The sequence below is a fragment of the Talpa europaea genome, assembly GCF_964194135.1.
Source record: "Talpa europaea genome assembly, chromosome: 3".
In the NCBI taxonomy this organism is placed as follows: domain Eukaryota; kingdom Metazoa; phylum Chordata; class Mammalia; order Eulipotyphla; family Talpidae; genus Talpa; species Talpa europaea.
In genome coordinates, this window is record NC_140069.1 from 96,437,059 (window position 1) to 96,459,071 (window position 22,013).

The 22,013-nt window shown below is 40.4% G+C and overlaps 1 protein-coding gene across 1 annotated transcript in view; it reads right to left on the bottom strand.

The window, feature by feature from the left end:
- Positions 1-22,013, bottom strand: part of RAPGEF5 (Rap guanine nucleotide exchange factor 5) — a gene marked incomplete at both ends in the record, with an annotated part of 218,864 nt that overhangs the window by 68,033 nt on the left and 128,818 nt on the right. The window contains 2 exons of the mRNA XM_084230165.1: positions 313-401; positions 850-968. Coding sequence (XP_084086291.1) covers positions 313-401; positions 850-968 — 208 coding nt within the window. The remainder of the gene's footprint in view (positions 1-312; positions 402-849; positions 969-22,013) is intronic.

The following is a 22,013-nucleotide window of genomic DNA, read 5'->3' on the forward strand; positions in this document are numbered from 1 at the left end:
TTGAATACAGACTTCTGTATGTTGGGCTCTTGCCAACTGCCTTTAGGTGAGATTTGGTAAAAACTGCCTAATAAACAATAACATCTGCCTCTGTATCATTTTCTTTGTAGAGCTACTTCCCAGACAGCTGCTTGGGTCTACATGTGTCCATTTACTGGATTTAAACAAAACAGCAAGAGGCAAAGGGGGAGGCGCACAAAGCATGTGCTATCTCAGCCCACCCAGGCTTCAGGGCTGCCCAGAGCCTTGCCCCTAAGGAAGCTGACAAGGGCAGCCGGGAGTCTGGAAACAGGAGACACCCTCCTGCCTTACCTGTTTCTTTGTCCTGGACTTCTTCCAGGTGCAAGTCGTTCAAAAGGTGCTCCAAAATCTTCTCTGGGGTCCCAGACACCACGACGTATCTGTCAGAGAGCAGAGAGTCCACGGAGTCATCCTCGGTTGAAGACTGAGAGCGACTGCTCCATTCATCGTCCTCATCCTCCTCATCAATGTATTTGAAATAAGGCACATCGAAGGTGGGCACGGGCAGCTCTCGGTCTGAGAGTGCCGCAGATTCCTTCCTCTCTAAATGAGGGTCAAAGACCCTCAGCCGGGAGCTGCCCATTGTGAGCAGTTACTAACAAAGGCATCCCCTAAATACTAAAAGATCTTGCCATCTCTGTCCTTTCACTGGGAACTGAGTCCATCTGGCTGCTAAGAGCTCTGCAGTCAGCTAGAACACTCGAGAGGCGGAGAGAAAAGAGAGGGAGGGAGGGAAGAGGAGGCAGAGGGAGCTAGTGAGACGGAGCGAGAGAAGGGAAGGCAGCAGGGAAAGGAAACAGGAGCGCATGCCTTAGTGGAAACTCTCACCTCCAATCACTCTCCGAGCTCCCAGCTGGGGGGGCTGGACCACAGCACTGCACTTTCTTCAGCACCAGGACATTCTGGTCTTGCTCTTTAACCTGAACGGTGGTTAACACTTCATCATCCTGCTTTAATTGTGGGTAGAGTGATGGATGGGAGAAGGGGGGAAAAAAGAGAGAGAGAGAGAAAATTAAAAAAGAAAAAGAAGCTAAACAAAACTGCATTGTTTTCAAGTTAATTTCCCCCACAATTTCTTTAAAGATTTCAGAATGAATTAGGAGTGTGGCCGAGAATCTTCTTCCAATTATACAGCATCCAGGCTCAAGTTCTATGGGCTCAAGAGTATTAGAGAGTTTTAAAGTAAATAGGGAAAAAAAATAAAGTGGGGATGTGATTTTGAACATTTCCTTTTAAAACTCCCTGAACAAAGAGAAACCCCACCAACTGGGAGAACATTTTTGCACACAACACTAATGATAAAGGACTGATCACAAAAATCTGCAAAGAGCTGATGAGACTCAACAACAACAAAGAAAATAATCCAGTCAAAAAATGGACAGAGGAACTAAAAAGAAACTTCTCTGAAGAGGAAATGCGAATGGCCAACAGGCATATGAAAAAATGTTCAACATCACTTGCAATCAGGGAAATGCAAATCAAAACTACCATGAGATACCATCTTACACCAGTGAGAATGGCACATATTAAAAAAACTAGCAACAACAAATGTTGGCGAGGTTGTGGAGAAAAAGGAACTCTCCTGCACTGTTGGTGGGAGTGCAAACTGGTCCAACCACTATGGAGAGCTGTGTGGAGATTTCTGGACCTACTAAACATAGAGCTTCCACAGGATCCAGCAATTCCACTCCTAGGTATTTACCCAAAGAACACAGAAACATCAATTCCAAAGAACACCTGCACCCCTATGTTTATAGCAGCACTGTTTACAATAGCTAAGCTTTGGAAACAGCCCAAATGCCCAAAAATAGATGACTGGATCAAGAAGATGTGGTACATATATACCATGGAATATTACTCAGCATTCAAAAAAGATAAACACATGCAATTTGCAGCAACATGGATGACGCTGGAAGGGATCATGCTCAGTGAAATAAGCCAAAAAGAAAAAGAAAAATACCGGATGGTCTCACTCATAGCAGGGATCTAGAAAACTTAAATAAGGGACCAGGAAAATGAATAACTGTAAGAAAGTGAAAATCAAAATCAACAAAAACTATGAACCAGAGACACTTTTTGGGGGGTGGGGGGCGGGAGGGGAGGGATTGGGGTCAGAATGGGGGGATTGCAATTGTATGGGGAATATAAAAATAAAATTTATTAATTAAAAAAAAAATAAATAAAAAAAAAAAGAAAAAAAAATTAAAAAAAAATAAAAAAATAAAACTCCCTGAACAATCTGAATTTAAGGCATTCAAAACTTCACACAAGAAATACAGCATGCTCCTTGCATGTGTACTATTTTCTTTATGGGGCAAATGCTGATTATTAAAAACTCTCTGTATTAAAATTGAAGAGTCATATAAAACTTATAAACACCAAATGAATAGTCCACATAGAAGTATGTATCATACTCACTTACTTCGGAGTCTCACTTTAAAAGTTGATTAAAAAACTACCTATTCTATCACTCAGTTCATTTTTTGTCAGACTTGAGATGACCTTCAAATTTATCATGTACTTGTTTTGCCAGAATACAAGCAAAAATGGATCTCTAGTTAGAATCTCATCTAGGCAGATATTCGGGCGTCATGGGTGAGTGCACTGACTTTCTTCACTTCAGCCCCTTATATAAAGGACAGAAAGCAGAACAATCATTCATTTCTGCACACACAGCTTCCACAGCCCAGAGCAAGTGTGGCCGCTGGCTGACGTGGTCAGGCTCCATGCTGACCCTGCAGCGTGGAGCTCAGCAGGATGAACACTTCGAGAGTTCACAGTGTGAAATCCTTCCAATGTGGGGCACCCAGTAAGTGTAAGGTGGTCCAGGAAAAAGGCAAAATGCACACAGGAAAATCTAGTTTTTGTATTTTTGAGGCTTCAGCAAAAGACTGAAGAGAAGTTGAAAGCAAGCACATTTCACCTTAAAAATGATACTGCCTTTTTTGTTTTTAAAGGGAAACATTTACTAGGGCTCCTAACATGTTGTTGCTACTGGCAGAAAATCCTACCTATAATTCAGTACAAACATAAAAGAAGATTTTTCCCCAATGGATAAAAAGTGCAAGGCTTATTGTGCCTTAGTCATCAGTTCCATAGATACGCCAGTGCTGTCCATGTATTTTATTCTCCTTTCTTAAGAATAGGAAGGCACTAATCTTATCCTAATTGCCAAATAAATCAGTGCTAAAATTATGATTTGAACTCTAGGCCCTGATTCCTAAGAAAATATGGTTTATCTAGTCACTGGAGTCTTCCAGGATCTTCTCAAAAACAAACAAACAAACAAACAAAAACTGTCATTCTAAACAGCAACATAATTTTATGATCATTCTTTTTTAATCTTTTTAGTGGCAAATAATTTTATGTAAAACTGATGTATTACATTTCAGCAAGGTCGGACACGCAGTTACTGTGGCAATTAATGTTGGATATTCATTGTTAAACTCCCCGAGGATGGCAGTGTGACTCCTGTAACATGAATACCAATGTGTAATTGCTGTCTTTCATGCCTCCAAAGGGGTTCTTTTGTTATCCATGTGGCTGCCGTGAATAAGGTGACTGGAGAGAGGGGCATATATTGTAATCCTCCCCCATCACCATAAAAAGGGCAGAACGTTAGTCTGGGATACTGAGTCAGACAGCAACAAATAAATCAGTAAACAGTGGATTTGAAAGAACAAAAATCTTTTCCTGGGTTTCCTCTCACCATAAGCCAGTTCTCATTTTATATGAGCCCGCTGTCATTCTGAAGTACATTTTATAGTCTTCGTACATGTGATATATGGCATTATTAACTTCCATGGGCCACGCACATACATATGGATGGGAAGGGCTTCCCTAATGTCTGTGTAACTAATATGTATTACAGGCTGTGCACAGAGCAGCCACACTCTGTTGGGCAGAAGAACAGCTGAATCATATTGATGTACTATCAATAGCATCTTATGTCATCGTGATAGTTTTCATTTTGAAAACCTGTTAAAAATACAGAAGAGAAGAGCAGAAAAATCAATGTATAAAGGGAAATATAAGTTATCTAAAATTGCCATGAAAATGTAATAACCCTATGGATTCTATCTGACTCTCAAGAAGGAAGGATAAATTAAAGACTCCCAGCCCAGGCGCCCTTACCTAATGCTCTTCCTGACAAAGAGCAGAAGTAGCATGATTGAGGTTCTGGGCATAAAACTTTATTCTGATGCTTGCTTGGATAAGAATAAGAGCTTTTAGAGAATTAATGATGAAAAATATGTTTGATGACAGTTTATGAAATGGAAGTAAAGCATTAAAAATGCTTCATTTACAGTCATTCATTTAACAAATAGTGAGGGCCTCCTTTGGCTAAGGTGGTCTGCTATACAGGAAGTAGCAAGTGAAGACAGGAATGGCAGGTACTCACTCTTTAAATGTCAAGTTCGTAGGCTCCATAACAGCCTACGTATAACTTGGCGAGCACCCTGAGAGGAAGCCGAAGGTAAGGGACAATGTAAAGGTAGACCATGGAGTTTCATAGTCAAAGAGAACTGTGAGTGACTGAGAGAAGGGTAAAGTCCTATTAAGGGGGACAAAAATGGATGGAGGAACCGGTTCTGGTGAGGCTGATGCATCTAGTTTCATACAGTTGATGGCTGATAACATATGCTGTGTATGATTAGCAGGCAGTGAGAAATAAAAAACTAGGCCTCTGGACAAAGGTCCAGAAAGGAAGCTGAGGTAGATCACATAACACGGCTTCTGTCTTCTTAGAGAGAGGGTGTTGAGACCAGCTCTGGAAGGAGAGGGTTGAACTTGGAAGTCAAAAGAGAATATTATTGGAAAAATGGCTTTGGGGGACACAACAGAGGATGAAGAAGTTATGGGATAAAAAGGACTCCCAGGCAGCTTTGTGGACTTCTGGGGGTAGAAAATGCACGGTCATGGTTTTCTGCTTTTCCACCAAGGTGCTCAGGAACCTTACAGGGGTATAGTGAATGGCAGGCCGGCCCAGTGCCGGGAGAAAGGACCAGCAAAGGAGACAACAGGAGGTGAGGGGCGTGTTGTGGGTGGCAGTCATCAGCACACCATGAAAACATCTTGTCACCATATGGTGTCTGTCTGGATGGGGATGGAGAGAGCCAGGAAAAGAGTTGATAAAAGATGGAGGAGCTGAGGACAAGTCCCCAAGCAGCTCAACTGTGCTAGAGGATGCAGACCGGGGTGAAGGTATTGCCTTGCATTGCTATGAGGTGGTGCGAAGCTGGTAGATAATGGGGGTCAGGGTAAAAGGCATTTCCTTATGAGGGTGATAAAGTCTTAATAGGAAGGAATGTTTTGAAAGAGACCACAGGGAAATGGGCTCAGAAGATGAGGGCAGGAGACAGACAATGAAGTGACTGAGGAAAGTGGGAGAGCACACTAGGGTGGGAGAAAGATGGCCTGTGCAGGTGGCACAGACTCAAAAGAGGGGGGGCTTCTGAAGATACAGCAAAGGAAGTGGAGACATGGTGTGTTGCTAGATGGTACCATGTTCTTTCACGCCTTTGCCCAGGGTGCTCGGCCATGGTTTCGACTTGCTCACTGAGAATCCCACCCTCTCCCTAACACACATTTTAGCTCCAGATTTGCAGAAACTAGTTCTTTCCTAACTCTTGAAGGGACAGTGGGAAGAATAAAAAACTCCAACAATGGGCCAGATAGATCTTCACAGCTTTGCCAAGGGGATGCATTTTGGGATGAGTGTGGAGATGGGGGAGGAAAGGAAGTGCAAAAATAATAGGCGTCCTCAGTTGAAAGTGGGGGAGGATGAGTGATGAAGAGGGAATGCTGTTTGATCACAGAATTGCAGGGCCATTGAACAGAGCCCTTCAGGCATATGAAAACAAAGGAGGGTTCCCAAGTTTGCTCTGCTCCTTATCTTTGTTCCCCGTCTTTGGGCAAGTGGCTCTGTTTCTTCTTCTTTTTCTGACTCTTCTGCTATCCTGCTTATGAATTCTGAATGCATAATAGGATGAGTGCCTTTGACTTTACATTTACTTTCATGATTAGTTTTTGTACTTTTAAGTCAAACTATTTCCTTTTAACTATTCACATGAAAGTCATATTTACTGTTAAGATGAAAATATCTGCAGTATAATAAACACATAATATTTTTAAAAAAAGTCAAGAATTGATGCTTACAGTTTAGCAGGTCTTGTACTGTCCTGAACCAAGTTTCTGACTGTATTTTCCTACATCACCAGCAAGAGCAAGACAAAGTGATTACGAAGGGAATTCTCAGGCCTGCTGGAATTGTCACAACTACTTGCTTGATTTTCCATTATCGGGGTAATGAAAAATATTTCTCTCCTCAGTACTCACATAAAGCATGCGCTGGTATTCTCCATGACACTATATCCCTGCTGCTCTATGAACATAAGCTCTTCTAAGAGTGCTTAGCTGGGGGTTCAAGGATGGGCTTTAGGGACTTAGAAAACCCTCTAGAAGTATACAAGATTTTTATGTATTGGCACGTTTTCCTATTCAAAGTCAAAAGTGCTAAGTTTCACTGAAGCCTATGAGTCCCAAAAGGTGCAAACCATTCCATATGATGTGACTCATATTTATCACCTCATCCAAGGGGCTTCTACGATATGTCTTCCAGTAACACCTTCTATCCAGATGAGATACCCAAACCTATCACAGTGACCTCTCATCAATTGCTTCCTCTGTGTTCCAGGGTTTTCACTTTTCTACTATAATGTTCATCAGTGGATGCAACAGTATTTTGAATTCAAGTATTACAATTATTTATTCCACCTTCAGAATTCTGTAAGACTAAACTTCTGTAGACACTAGGAAGGGCAACACTAATTGGTACCATCCCTCAGTCCAGGACACATGGAAAAAAGGTATGGTCATGAACAGGTCCAACTGTGAGCTAAATAATGACCAGGGACATTCTCAAGTGACCCATTGCTCCACAGTCTGTCTGAAGCAAGTAGCACCAGAGCACCTTTCAGATGGAGAATGCAAAGAATCACCTAACTTGATGCCATGGCATTCAAGATGTCACACAAGTGGCACAAGTTGCAATACTGTTTTCCTTGAGTTTGTGTACACAGTAACTGAAGATGCTAACCAGTAGGAAGGCATGTGCTATGGACTAAATCTTTCTGTTCTCCCCTTGAAAAACGCATGTTAAAGCATAATCCCAGGTATTCGGAATGATGTGAGGACATCAGGCCATGAGGATAGGGCCCTCATGAATGGGATAATGCTCTGGATGGCTGAGCGTGGTATTGAGACCCAGCTGAATCAACTCAGGTCAGAGCAGAAGTCAGAGCAAGCAAGGGGAAAATGAGCAGTGCTGAAATGCCCACACAACAGAGACTGTAGGCATCCGTGCCCACACCACTTGGGAACACGGAGACATGCAGATTAAGGCCTGTCAAGTAGGGCTTCCAGCGCATAAAGTACATTGGGCCTGATGAGCTCAAAAATTGGGCAGGTACTGAATGGTGCATGTCAAAATGGATCATCTTATGCTATGTGAATTTTGCCTCAGAAAAATAAACACCACCAAAACACCTGGGCTATGATGTGGCTGTGGGCACAGGGTTTGCTAAGCAGAGTACACAATGTGGGGAGGAAGGTACAAGGAAAACTGAGAAATATGCCCTGTGAGGGACAGTTCAGGTAGCTGGACCGTCTGAGACAACAGAGCAGGAGAATGCAACGGTACTCAGGTATTCATCTCCCGACCTGCCCTGCCGTGTGGGAAAGGGGCTAGATGTTTTAGAAAGGTGGCCTTCCACAAAAGGGGGCCAGACTGAGGAGATCAACTGTGGTTTAGCTTAAGGAAATGTTAACAGAGGCAGAGGCGCTCTCTCTTAAGCTGGGACAGAGCCTATCAGCACCATCACAGGACAAGTGAAGATGGTTCTGCCATGAGAGTGGGGGCTGGCCAGGATGACCTGGGCAACTTTGCTTACACTAACATTTTGCAAAATACATATCCTGATTATAGTTTTGTCACAGAAACACAGAGTATGGTTGCCCTAAGTGGGAAAAATGCACATGATTTAGCAGCTAGGTATCTAATTTCATAGGGTAATGTGGAAATTCACACACAGTCTCACTAATCAGACCACCAGTGCCCGCATCTGTTCTTGTACTGCAAATGTGGGTACAGTAGACTTGGAGAACTTATCTGGAAAAAAAATCTCCTCTGGCCAAAAAAACAATTTTGTCTGAGAACAACCTTCACAGAAATCGCTGACAATTTATCTCATGATTCTTTTTTTCTCATGGAAAAAAAGTAAACAGGTCAAAAGAATATTGCTGGCAAGACAGGTCTGATTAGGCGAATACACTGAGAGAAAGATTAAGTAAGCAGTTGTATGTCAAGGTGAGTGGTGGTTTAGATTTACCAGACCACAAGGTGCTAGCCTGACAAACTCATCTTTGTAGAGGTTACTCTGGCAGAGAGTATGTAAATAATGATAATTAGTTCCTTTTTTAAAATCCCACAAATATTAAGATTAATAACTCAAATTAAAGCCTACAGTTCATCAACCCCAAATTTACAAAATCTGAATTTTACAGATGTGAAAACAAAAATAAGTTGTTATGGAAGTTCACCAAACTCCCACAGAAAAGCAGTAAACATGCCTGAAGAGAAAGCTTTTTGGCTACTAGAGTAAGAACAGAATGTATTAAACCTGATTGCGTCTATAACTATTGCTATGTAAAACCAGTTGTCTAAGAATCCTAATATTAGGACAAACCTAAGAATTTGATCCTGACGTCAACTTCAGTTAATAAATCTATTGTACAACAGAGCAGAGGCTGTACTATCTTAAAATATAAAATAAGTGACTTTTACTCACAAGGATAGTTCAAATGCTGTATTAATTTGAGGGATCATTCTGGAAACTGGGAGAAAAGAGAGGGACACTCAGCTAGGGTTCTAAAAATATATAAGGGACATTTACAGAAGTGTGGGCAGGTTTGAGGAAATTAACCAAAAACCAGTGAGAGAACCATGAGATGTTATCCACCCCTGGACTTAGAATGGAAAGAGGAGGGAAGAATGAGTACTGGATGCCACTGGGAGCTGGAGATGTGAATGGGAGGCTCCGTAGAGGAACTGCAGTCACAGAGGGTGCAGTCACTGCCAGAATTGCCCTAGGAAGCACGACCGTCTTTTGTATTTTGGTCTCCTGTGATGTGCCCCACGGACTAAGTCCTATCCCAAGCCCGGAGAGAAGACATCCCTGACAGTGCAGTCCAGAGGGGTCAGGACACCCTGACCAGCACAGAGCAGGGCCAGAATGGAGAAGGGGATGCCAAGAGACAGCCTAGCACTTTTGACCTTTCAGTTTCTGGAGCACTTGTGTCAACTTATCATTAATTAGATGCTCCCATATGGGTCATGCTGTTCATCATCCTGCTATCAGGTAAACAACTCAAAAACTCTAAGAGCTTTAGAATAGGTTATGTTAGCATTTCCTTAGATACCTTAATTTAATTCCAGCAGGTGTTACAGTTTTAACACTTTTCTTATTTAACACCTACATCGGTTCCCCTCTGATATTAGGTATATGAGAACAGACCCTTGATCTGCTTTGCTCTCCCACCAGAGAAGTGCCTGTCGAATGAATTAATGTCCTGGTGAATGATGGGTGAGGGCAGGTACTATTCATCAAATGGCCAAAGAACAAGGATAGAGAGGTTGGTAAACACAAGGAGCAGAGGCTCAGCCACAGGATGACTCAGTCCAGAGAGCAGGCAAGGGCAAAGAAGAGAAATTCAAGCTAGAAGCCTACAGAACAAAAAGGCCAAGGTCAAGGTCAAGATCTAGATAAGCAGTGTTTGGAAACCAAGGCCCCAAAGTCAGATGTAGGTACAGAGTTTGATTAATGGGGAGCCCTCATCTACAGCAGAAACAACGCTTGATTCCGACTCTGGGATCTTTTAGCTGCTTCTTATCCAGTGTCAGCCCTGTCCTCAGTGAAAGGCTGGGACCACAGCTGCAGAGGAGGCCTGACAAGACCTGCCTTATCTAGAGTGAAATCCTGGCAATCATTTAATAGCAGTGTTCTAGGGGGAAAATATATTCCCCAAATTCCAAAGTGTCATCTGAAATATGAGGCTGTATATACCCCTAAGACCTTTAGCCACTAAAATAGTATATGCAAATGGCTTAGCATTGTCCAACCCAACACCCTGCAATCACCAGTAACCAGATATATCTAAATTATTTTAATAATCTCCACACCTTGTCAAAGCTCCCTTCCACCAGGGGTGTGGCCCATTCCTCAATTTCATGGATAACAGCCACTTCTTAATCAGTACAAAAATTAAATACAGATGATGGCAGCTCTTTAAAGAACTTATGAACTGAATCAAATTATACTGATATTCACCAAAGTGAAGACAGACCTGCCTAGGTTCAAATCCTAGACTTGTCACTTACTAGCTGGGTGATCTTTACCAAGTTGTTCAATTTTTTTGAGCATCAGTGTCCTTGCCTGTAAAATCAGATAATATCTACATTATGGACCCAATTATGAGTGCTAAATACAGAGAAAGCCCTCAAAAAAGGGATGCACGAAAACAGAAATTACAGCAACTCTATGATACTGGAGTGTATTAACAACAAAGAGTTACAAAATTGAATTTGTACCAGAGCCTTGCTACAATTTTGCTCATATATATGCGTGTGTAAATATCTATATTTAAGGAAACACACAAGTAACGGCTCATCATTTTTTTTTTTTCAGTCGCATTGAAAATCGTTCCCTGTGGTGCTATATGCACCATTGAGAGTCAGAGGCCATCACGAGAGTTAATTACAGAGCTCACTGAACCTGGCGGAAAGAATGCTGGAAGTCTTTCTGGGGAACTGGGATTGATGACATGGATAATTTTCATGGGAATGCAAAGTTGTTCCTATCTGTACTCACTTCAACACCCCCAGCCCTAAGTCTTACTCATCAAGAAGACATATAATCCTGTAGAGGCCAAACCCAAAAGAGGTTCTGCTCTGTTCTCTCTCTTTTTAGAAATAAAGAATCAAGAGTTACTTAATGCCTTGTGAACCCTTAGGTTTGGGGACGGGGTGGTAAGAGAGTAGTTAATGAGGCTGAAGTAGAAACAGGATAAAATACCAGCAGCAACAAACAAGGCATGATGTTAGCCATGGTCACAGAGGTGAGGCAGAGAACACTGCCTGTGTAGGCCCTGTGTTATAGCCCTGCTAGTGATTTCATTCTCATGAGTTACATACACTCTGCCTTTGTTAGCAGGCCCCAGGGAACATGCCAAAGGTCAGCTGTGCTGGGAAATCACCAAGAATTACCCCTTCCTTTCTGGAGAATCAAGAAGCCCAGGTCAGAGGGCAACCGAGGGCATGGCCTTGTGCACACAACCCTAACAGGAGGAGCCTATTCAAAGGTGATTCAGAAGAAATGAGGGTGCCTGCAAATTCTACATTAGATCCTTCAGCACTTCTTAACACATGCAAGAAGGAAGGGGGGAAAAATTATCAACTACTGGGGCCACTGAAGAAAAGATCTGAAAATACTTTGATCACGTGAGTCCATCAATATGGGATACATACAGTCTGTATGATGATATATTTGAGACAGATTCTGTCACAGTGGAGTTGACAAAACTGAGATGACTTAGTGCTGGGAAGAGCACTTATTTCCACCTCTCATCATTGGTATAGCTTGATGCCATCAAATATAATTTACATTTTACTCAACATTTAAAAGAAGCAAAGAAGAAAAAAAAGCTGAAATTTTGACCCTATATTTTTCACAGAAGTGACAAATACAAATGTTAGAAGTTTCTAAGCATTCTCGATTTTGAAAAATTTCTCAAATTGTTTAGTGTGTGTGTTGGGGGGCAGGAGGAGAAGTTATTCTAAAGGAAAAATAGGGGGCTCCCCTGGTGGCGCAGGCAGTTGAACGCCGCGCTGTGAAGCTGTCCTCAGCCTCGGCAGCACCAGTTCAATCCCGGCCGCCGGCGAGGGTCCCACATGGAGCAGCAGACCGCTCCTGTTTCGCCTGCTGCTCCCCTCAGCAGTGTATTTCAGTAGGTCTGCCTGTTCTGTTCCCTGCTCTGTCTCTGGTGAATCCTCTCACCCTCCCGCGCATCTGGCCTGTACCCTGGTTCTTGTATAAATAAATAAAATAAATCTTTAAAAAAATAAAGGAAAAATAACAATATTGTCACTTTTCCCAAACAACCCACAGGCCAAAATCCAGGTTACATCATGACAAAGTTTCTACATTCTAGTTGCACATACACTGGTCATCTAGAGTTTGAACAATTCACAGCAGTTTTATAGAAACCTTTAAAATCTGAATAATGAAAGGATAATATGGATCTTTAGAGCAGCACTGGACAGCTAGCCTGTTTCCTATGGCTTTGATTTCTCCTCTCAACTTCCTCTTACAGGACATTCAGTTGTGTTTGGAACCTCCTTCTGATTAAGAAAACCCAACTTATAAGATGGAATTATTTGAAAACATACTAGCTTCTAACTCTAAATAGATCCAACAGAAGTATTTTTTCAAATTTAACTAGTATGGGGGTGGACTGGTGGTGAAATCAGTGAAAGGGGTAATTGTACAGTAGTAAGTAGGAACTAGACTCTTGGCAATAATCACTTGAAGTGTGCACAGACACCAAATTCTATTGTTGCCAACCTGAAGCTTACATGTTACAAACCAATGCTTCTTCAATTAAAAAAAAAAGACTGTATACTTGAAATTTGTTGAGAGTAGATCTAAACGGTTCTACACACACACACGCGCACACACACCACACACACACACACATACACATGGTGGCTAGATGAAGTATGAATATGTTAAATAAATAGTTTGTGGTAATCATTTTACAATATATATGTACAAAACAACACATACAGATATATGATTTTTATTCAATCATGCCTCAGTAAAATGGAAATTATTTTTAAATGAAAAGAAAAAATAAAGTAATACTCTTAAGAAATGGGAAGGTTCCAAGTGAATGAACTTTATGACTGCTTCCAAATCTTGTGTGTGCATGTACACGTGCAGTTCCCCGCATGCCTGCATCAGGATGTGCGTGTGTGTGTGTGTATGCGCATGCATGTGTAACTTCAGAGATGACAAAGCATTAATAAAAAGGGAAGCCTCATACTTATGCAAGTTATGGAATGAAAATTTCCTAGTTACCTAGCAACTGCTAGATCACATGGCATGGGAGCAAAGCAGATACAAAGCATCTTAAGTAAACACTCTTGTTTCTTCATGTTTTGTACATTCCCCGGTGTTTTTAGAAAGGCACGCCTTTGGTTTGTGCAGTAAACATTTCAGAAACCTCATTCACGGTTTGGAAGGAGACTGGGAGAAAGGTAAAACTGTCACTTGGTTTACTGCACAGTCATACAAAGTTGGTATTATGAGAATTTAAAATGCAGTGAAATATTGCTAAAACTATTTGTGAGGGAGGCAAACACACACACAGTTATGAGGCAGGAAAAGAGAGAAGGTTAAAATAATACAAAAATTTGGCAGCACAGTAAGTTACTCTTTTTGGGGGGTGGGAGATAAACTTGAATGGAAGAAAAGAATGGACTGAAAAACAGAAATTCTTAGATGATAATATATACTTAATATGTTTTCCTTTCTTGAAAACTAATGTACACTTGGGGTGCCAAAGAGGATTGAAATCCTCCTATACAAATCTGCCCAGGTAAGATCCTTGCTCCATAAACTGTGACTCAGTGAAGTTTGCAAGTTTGTGTCTACTCTTTTCCTAGTATGAATTCTCCCTTTAAAAAAGGGCTTCCCTGGTGGTGCAGGGGGTTAAATCTCAGCACTATCAAGTGCTTGGCCATGAATGACTATTTTTGCAAAATGGCTATTGGTGGTGAACCTCTCTGTCTTTCCTGCTTGTCATTTCCAGGTTAATTCCCCATAGTACAAAATCTTTAATTAAAAATTTTAAATCTTGGGCCTCCCTCGTGGCGCAAGGGATTAAGCACCGCACTATGAAGCAGTCCGAAGCCTCTGCAGCACGAGTTCAATTCTGGGCAGGCCAGGGAGCAACCCACAGGGCGCAGCAGACCTCTCCTGCCTTGCCCGCGCTCCCCTCAGCAGTGTTTATTTCAGTCTGTCTGCCTGTTCTGTTCCCCACTCTGTCTCTGGTGAATCCTCTCAACCCCTGCATCCCGGGCTGTACCCCAGCTCTTGCATGCATAGATAAATAAATCTTAAAAAAAAATAAAAAAATAAAAATTTTAAATCTAAATCTGAATGAACTGGAATTCTGGAGCTGGTTTAACTTTGGCTGTGTAAAGATTTGATTTGAGTACCTGAACTTGGGAAACATTTCAAATCACCCACAAGTGCCTTCTCTATTGGATATAGGTCCACAAATATTGATTGAAAATCTTGTGTTAAAAATTGGGGGCAAATAGTCAAATAAAAAACTGGGATTTTCCTCAGAGTAAATTCTTTATGAGCAAGATTAGCATGGAGGAGAAGTAAATTTCTGTTTGAAGTGGTTTGGAGCTAGCTTAGCTTGTGGGTAGTGATTAGTTAATGAACTTAGGCAGTATAAATAATGAGGCCACTTTCTTGTTTTTTCTAAGAGTTCAAGTCAGTAATAATTAGTGTTTTTTTAGTTTGTCATTATTTGGGAGTTCCATATCTCAGCCCTCCTCAGGACATTCCGAACTCAGAAAAACAATTCCAAATATTTAATGACTTGACTTGAAATATGACTGACTTTATAATCCTGATAGCAGGAATACTTCTAGTTGGATGTGCTAGATCAGCCATCTGTCCCATATCAACACCATTTTACGAAGAGTAAATTTTTTTTCAGTTCTATCTACAGGCATATTTTTAGAACATAAAAGAACAGAATGAATCTTGGCATTGATGGGCACATTCAATCAGATTTCTTTTTAAAGTTACTTAAAGATTATTCCTCATCAGTTGGTTTCCACTATAAAATGTAGACATTTTTTCAAAAGGTGTTCAATATTCAAAAGAATAGACATTGCTGAATTTTTTCAACTTTTGAAGTTTTAGAACTGAAAGAAATCTTAGATTGCTAATCTAACATTATAGATGAGAAAACAAGTTCAGAGAAGTAATGTGACACTAAATTTGTATTCAACGTGTTTAACCTGAAGGAAGTTTGTTAGCAGAATTTCAGTTTCTCCAGAGTAAGTTGAAATTTACCAACAATAAATTAACTGAAGAAAAGTTATTATGCAATAAGCTAATCAAGATATGTTATTGTTATATGATGAAAATTAATCTCAGCTTTATGAAAGACCTGAGTTTAAAGTACAGTTTAAAGTTGAGAAGAAACAGAAGAATTTAAAATTGAATATCTGGCCACAGAATAAGGAAGGACTTTTTTTTTTTTTTAAAGATTTATTTATTTATTTATACAAGCCCTGGGTACAGTCAGAAGCGCGGGAGGGTGAGAGAATTCACCAGAGCCAGAGCGGGGAGCAGAACAGGCAGAAGGACCGAAGTACACTGATGATGGGAGCAGCGGGTGGCAGGAGAAGTCTGCGCGCCATGTGGGACCCTCACCCGTGTGCCGGGGATCAAACCGGCACTGCAGAGGTTGCAGGCAGTTTCACAACCCAGCGCTCAACCGCTGTGCCACCAGGGAGGCCCAAGGAAGGACTTTCTAACCTTAAAGACAATTTAAAAAAATTTTTAAAAAGGGCCTCCCTGGTGGTGGAGGGAGTTACATCTCAGCACTATCAAGCTATCACCAGCCACTGCAGCATAAGTCCATCCCAACCCAGCAGTGTATTTCAGTCAGTCTGCCTGTTCTGCTCCCCACTCTGTCGTTCATGAATCCTCTCACCTGTCATTTGTGAATCCCTCCACACCTCTGGCCTGTACCCCAGGTCTTCTATACATGAATAAATAAATCTTTTAAAAAATAGATAGGTAGTTATGTTATGAAAACATGAGGGATATCTTATATGTACATACTGAGGAAGGTAAGAGCAAGTCATGATTACTTATCATTGAATTTTTCTTTTATTCCTTGTAGCTTTCTACTATTTCTGGATTATCTACTTTTACAGTTAGTAGAATAATTTAAAAAAACAAAAACCTTCAACAGAAATGTGCTGTTAAATTTCAACTGGTTGCCTAATACCTTGTTCTTGATTGCTAAATACCTATAAAACTCGAGAATGAAGCCTGTTTTCAAAAACAAATTAAGTCAGTAAAACGTAACAAATGAAGAACTATCTAAAATAAAATAATATTTTTGAAAAACATTCCATAGCCAGAAAATGGGTGGGGAAAAGAGGTAAACATGAACAAATTGTACCTTTCTTTAGATTTGTGATTTTTGCCATTTATCATTAGTGTCCTTACCTGCAAATAACACAGGAAATAAAAAAAAGATGATGTGTAATTTTGGAATGCCTCACAGGAATATGAGGAAACTACCAGGAAACAAAAACCTCATTCAAAATGCACCCATTGCTCTCCTCAAAAAGCTCTTCTGGGCTCTCTTTTATTGTCTGATTATTACCCTTCTTTCTACTGTCCTGTCCTCTCATCCTTCTCAGTCATAAATGGTAATTGAGGCTCAAATCAGATCTTGCATCCTTTTGTCTTTGTTCTATTTGGTGTGATACCTGGGCTGCAGTGTTCAACAAATGCTTTTCCCAGTGAAAGAAGTCAAGAATACATTAATCTGGGGCCTCCCTGGTAGTGCAAGGGGTTAAGCACCGCACTATGAAGCAATCCACAGCTTCTGCAGCACGAGCTCAATTCCCAGCCAGCCAAGGAGCAACCCACATGGTGCAGCAGACCTCTCCTGACTTGCCTGCTGATCCCCTCCGCAGTATATTTCAGTCAATCTGCCTGCTCTGTACCCCACTCTGTCTCTGGTGAATCCTCTCACCCCCGCATTTCTGGCCTGTACCCTAGCTCTTGTATGCATAAATAAATAAATCGCTATTTAAAAAAATAATACATTAATCTCAGCCAGATCTTTAAGAAAAATTGTTCTATATATGAAAGAATGTTCTATTGACATTAAAATTTAGACCTTCAATAAAGACAACTTTATGTGTTGAGACAGAAGGACGAGTAACAGTAAACTAGTTATTTGACTGTCTCCCATCTTCACCCAGTATGATTTTTTTTTTTTTGTCATCTTTGTGAGCTCAAGCATGGGAAACTTAGATAGGTTGCTCTGATAGAGATACTAAGTGTCTGAGTGATGAGGGATGCTGGCTTCTGTCTGAAAACCTCAGTGATCAAATTCCTCAAAATTGGTGGGTCAGCATACTCAGCTGAGGAACCCACATGCGATTAACTCTGTATGTTCCACAGGCTACCCAACTCTTCTTTCTAGGGCCTCCCACACTGAGATGTCTACAGCCTGCCAGCATCCATTACGCAGAAGAAAAAGGTACCATAACTAGCTTTTCTGAGTAGAAGCAGACTCAAAATCTTCCCCAAAGGTTCTGGAGTACCCAGATATGGAACATAAAACCACAGAGGGTGGGGCACAGGAATAAGGAGCTAGAGATGTTGAATGTACCTAGGGCCATTCTGATCTTTATTAGTAAGGATTTTCCAGGGTGTGGTGAACTTTTCTCAGGTTTGTGCAGATCTCCTCCATAATGCCAAGATTATGAGTAATACCCAGGGGCAGGAATTTGAGATTTACTAACTTGGGACAGAACCAACTGGATCTACTTAAATCTGAGATAAAGTTCAGATTCCATTGCTAAATTACTATGGAAATGGAATTTAATAATTCAACAAGTCATGAAAGGCTTCTGCCCATAAACTTCTGGCATTCAAGTATAGTCCTTAAAAGACAATTAGAATAAAATTGGCTCTCTGAGGTTTATAATCTTGGATTTTAAGGGTTAGTTCATCCAAGTCCAAAATCTCCCTCACCTTTTCCTTGGTTTATCTCTTAATCTCAAGCCCACAGGTGACAATCAGCACCAACTTGGACCAGTGTGTGCTCCTGTCTCTGCTATGTTATGTCCTGTGGTTCTGGTCATGTCTTTTCAAATTCCAGTTACACAAATTTCTAAAGGCATAGAATGATCTCCATCACTTCAATTACTCTCTCAGTTTCCATGCTTTCTACGCTATATCTGAGTATTGTTTTTAATACTGAGATAAATTTCAGATATGTGCTTCCCTATGGGTATTTAATGAGAAGCACTGAATAATCCCATTCAATTTCTACTGACAAAATTGTTTGTACCTGCTTTCAGAAAATGCTGTGTTAATTTTCTGATGGCTTAACTGCTAATGAGTATGAGAGAAACAGTTTGTTTGGGGCAAATGTCATTTCAATCAGGCGAGCTTTACTTTAGGGCCCTATAACTTTAGAAACACAGAGATAAAAGCACAGACTGAATTACAATTAATAAACTCCAAAGAATTAATGGATCATATAGTATATACTACACATTTTTGAAGAAACTCTTTATAATCCTATTTAGTCAGTGTCCATATTTGAATGAATTATTTTCTTATTCTAACAATCAAGACACGTGATGCTTAAAGTTTTTTCCAATGTTTATGACTCCCAGAGGAAAACGCCAGGACACTTAAATGGATTGTAAAAGATAGATCATCATCACAGTCCTCCAATTTGTAATAATAAGTTCACTGAACAGGGAAAAAGTGATAGCACCCATCAACCATAAAATTCAGTTTAGGATTTTATTATGCATTGCACCATTTGGGGATCATTAGACTTCTTTCACAAGAGATGGGTACAGTTTGTTTTACCTCTAAAAATCCTAACCAAAGCAAGATTATGGGAGGTTTAAGGAATCATCTATATTTCCCCTCTTTGATAGAAAAGGGCCAACATTTTATCTTGACATAATTCACCCACCCTCACCTTTTGAGGTCACCACGATAAGCTCCTATGACTCACTTAGTTTTCCTGAGCCTCCCTGTAAGTTCCTACCCTCAAGCTACTTCCTGTCACCTGAATTGTCTTATGATCACTATTATTCTCTTGTGCTTCTTGGATCTTGAGGAGCCCCTAATCCTTTATTCTGACTCAGCTCAGCTCAATCATGCCCAGCCATTCCTGGAACCTGAACAAAGAGGCCATTTACAAGTGTTTGAGCCTTGTTCACTTAATTATGTACAAATGTACAATAAATGAACATACATACCATGTCTTATTTCTCCACTTTTTTTAATATGGGAGGGAAATATTGGAAAAGAAAAAGCCCCCACAATACAAAACCTATTTCAGGTAATCTAAGTGCTACAGCACTGACTTCTACAAACCAAAACAAGTCTTTTTCTGCTTCAGTAATGGGATGGGTAATTAAAAGAAAGGACATTTCAATGCAATGACAAATAAGAACATGCTCATGTTTTAGGTAAAATAAGGGTATTGAATACAATTTATTAGAAAAATATGTACTGTACACTTGCCCACAGTCTGTTATGTTCTATTATGATATTTTCAGCAATATTCTATTTTTGCTATCTTAAAACAACATTTAGGGCTGCAGTATGCCAGATGGAGTTTTCCTTTCCACCCACTTCCCATTGCAAAAGGAAAAAAGGTTCTTTGCATCCTACATGGAAATCTTTCATAAATTCCTTCATTTTCATCAACTCAGAAATCACTAAACTTTTGTTGAATCGATGTAAGACAACTATCATATAGCAGAGTGAGTATATTTAAAGTTAACATATTGGCATGCATGGTGTTTATTAATAAAGACATGCAAGTTCAAAACATTTATACAAAAACAGGATTGACTCAAAATGAACTTTTCAAAGAAAAATGAGGTAGTATATTTTACAACAAAGTAATAAATTAGAATTGACCTATAATTGGACATTCCCGCCTCAGAAGCTTTAGCTTCCAGGGACTTGAGCTCCTCGAAAGTCTTACTCTTTATGCTACTGAGGGCTCCACAAAAAACCAGTGGGCAGGAATTGTGAGGAAGAGTCAGAAGTTTTGAAGCGAGTGAGTGTGACCCAGTTTCTGCAAAACCATCTACACTGCAGCAGAGGAATCTCTAACATTTTAATCTAATCACTGTTCCCTTGCTTATATCTTCACCACTACTCAACTTGTATGTAGCTGCTAACATACAAGTTTTAGCTATGGCTGTACGGCCCTCCTCCTCTGGCCGTTGGGTCTCTCTAATCTAGCCCTGATCCCCCCTATTGCCCCCAATCTATGCCCTAGCCACTTGGTTCTACTTATAGAGCAGAGTATCCTCTCTCTGCATCAGGCCCATTAGCACCATCACGTTCTCTCTTCTCCCTGGAACGCCTGTCATTCCTCACTTCTCTTCACAACTTTCATGTCCCTTCATAGTCTATCTTTTCCTCAAGGACATGTGCATGTCTTCCTAGACTAGTTGAGCTCCCCATGAGAAGATTCCACAGCACCCTGCATGAAACTTACTGTACAGGTAGCTGAATTCAGCCTCTGAATTTCTTTCTTTCTTTCTTTCTTTCTTTTTTTTGTGGGACCCTTGCCTGTGGCCAGGGAACGAACCGGCACTGCAGAGGCTATGGGCAGCCTCGCAACCCAGAGCTCAACCACTGTGCCACCAGGGAAGGCCCCTCTGAATTTCTTGTAAAGCATTAGCTCCTTGAGGGCACTGTTGTCTCTTGATATTGCTTCAGGTTTTCATTTCTTCAAGTAGTAACCAGTTATCATGCAGTACCATCCACCTGTCTGTGTATCTTTTCCCTATATTTTTGTCTTAAAGCTCCCATTATAAACTCAAAGGAAACCAAACCACCAAAGATTTCTAGTATTACCTGATCAGACAACAATCTATAAGGTAATAGTATTGTTATATTAACAATTATCTGCATCAGGCCTTGATGAGGAGTGGAGTAGAAAAGAATATAAGGCTATTAAGTGAAATTTATCACAGAGAGGGGTAAAAGCTAAAGATAAACAATTATTCAATACCGCCTTTAATGATTTATCGAACACATTAGAGATGATATGGCTGCTTTAATTTTACAAGAAAAGAACTTAATAAACTGAGGGAGCAGATTCTGTACTGTAGGGAATACAAGATCCTTTAAGAATATAAGTCTGATACATGTAACTGAACTAATATCAGTTTTCTTAATTGAGTCTTTTAAAATAAATGTGAATATTTTCAGAAAAATGAACAAAAAATACAATGACAAACTCCTCTCTTTAAAAATTGCTGAAACTACTTTTTAAAAATGTCGGAACTTGCAATGGGCTTCATGTGAGAATCTAAAAATACAACTAATGAGCAGATGGCTCCACCAGACAGCACACACACATCACTGACTTGCACTGGTGGCCTAGTTGCCATTTTTCTGGAGGAAAAAAAATGAATCCCAACAAACCAGAATTTAAAAAGTGCATGAAGTAAACCAAACTTGTAAACAATGCTTTTGAATAAAGAAAACCATGGATTGCTATAGCTGCAAAATATGTGTACTAAGGGTATTTCCTTCTTTCTGAAAGTCTTGAAATTAAATATCATCAAAAAACTATCTTGAATGGTTACTTGTTTTCTTTGTGTAAATCTTTTACCTAGCTAAACTATAAACTTCTTGGAGGCAAGAATGATCTTTGATCACTTTTGTGTTACTCTGTGGTCACATTAATCCAGATTGAAAAACTAATTCCAACAACTAACTCAAGGAAGCCTATTCCCTATGAAAAGAACCTTCACGCAAAATCAACACAGGCAGAATTTGTCACTAAGAAAAATAACGTGGCTTTTACGTCATGGTTTTTCAATTTACAAGTGAGCAACTTAATATAGTATGAGTTGCCAACTACACACGAATTCTGGTTTTTAATACTAAGCAATAATGTTATAAAATTCTGTTTATCTTGGGCCACCCTGGTGGCACAGGGGTTCAAACCTCACCACTATCAGGCTATCAGCAGCTATTGCAGCACCAGTTCGATCCCTGGCCAGGGAGCTAACCCACATGGTGCAGCAGACCTCTCCT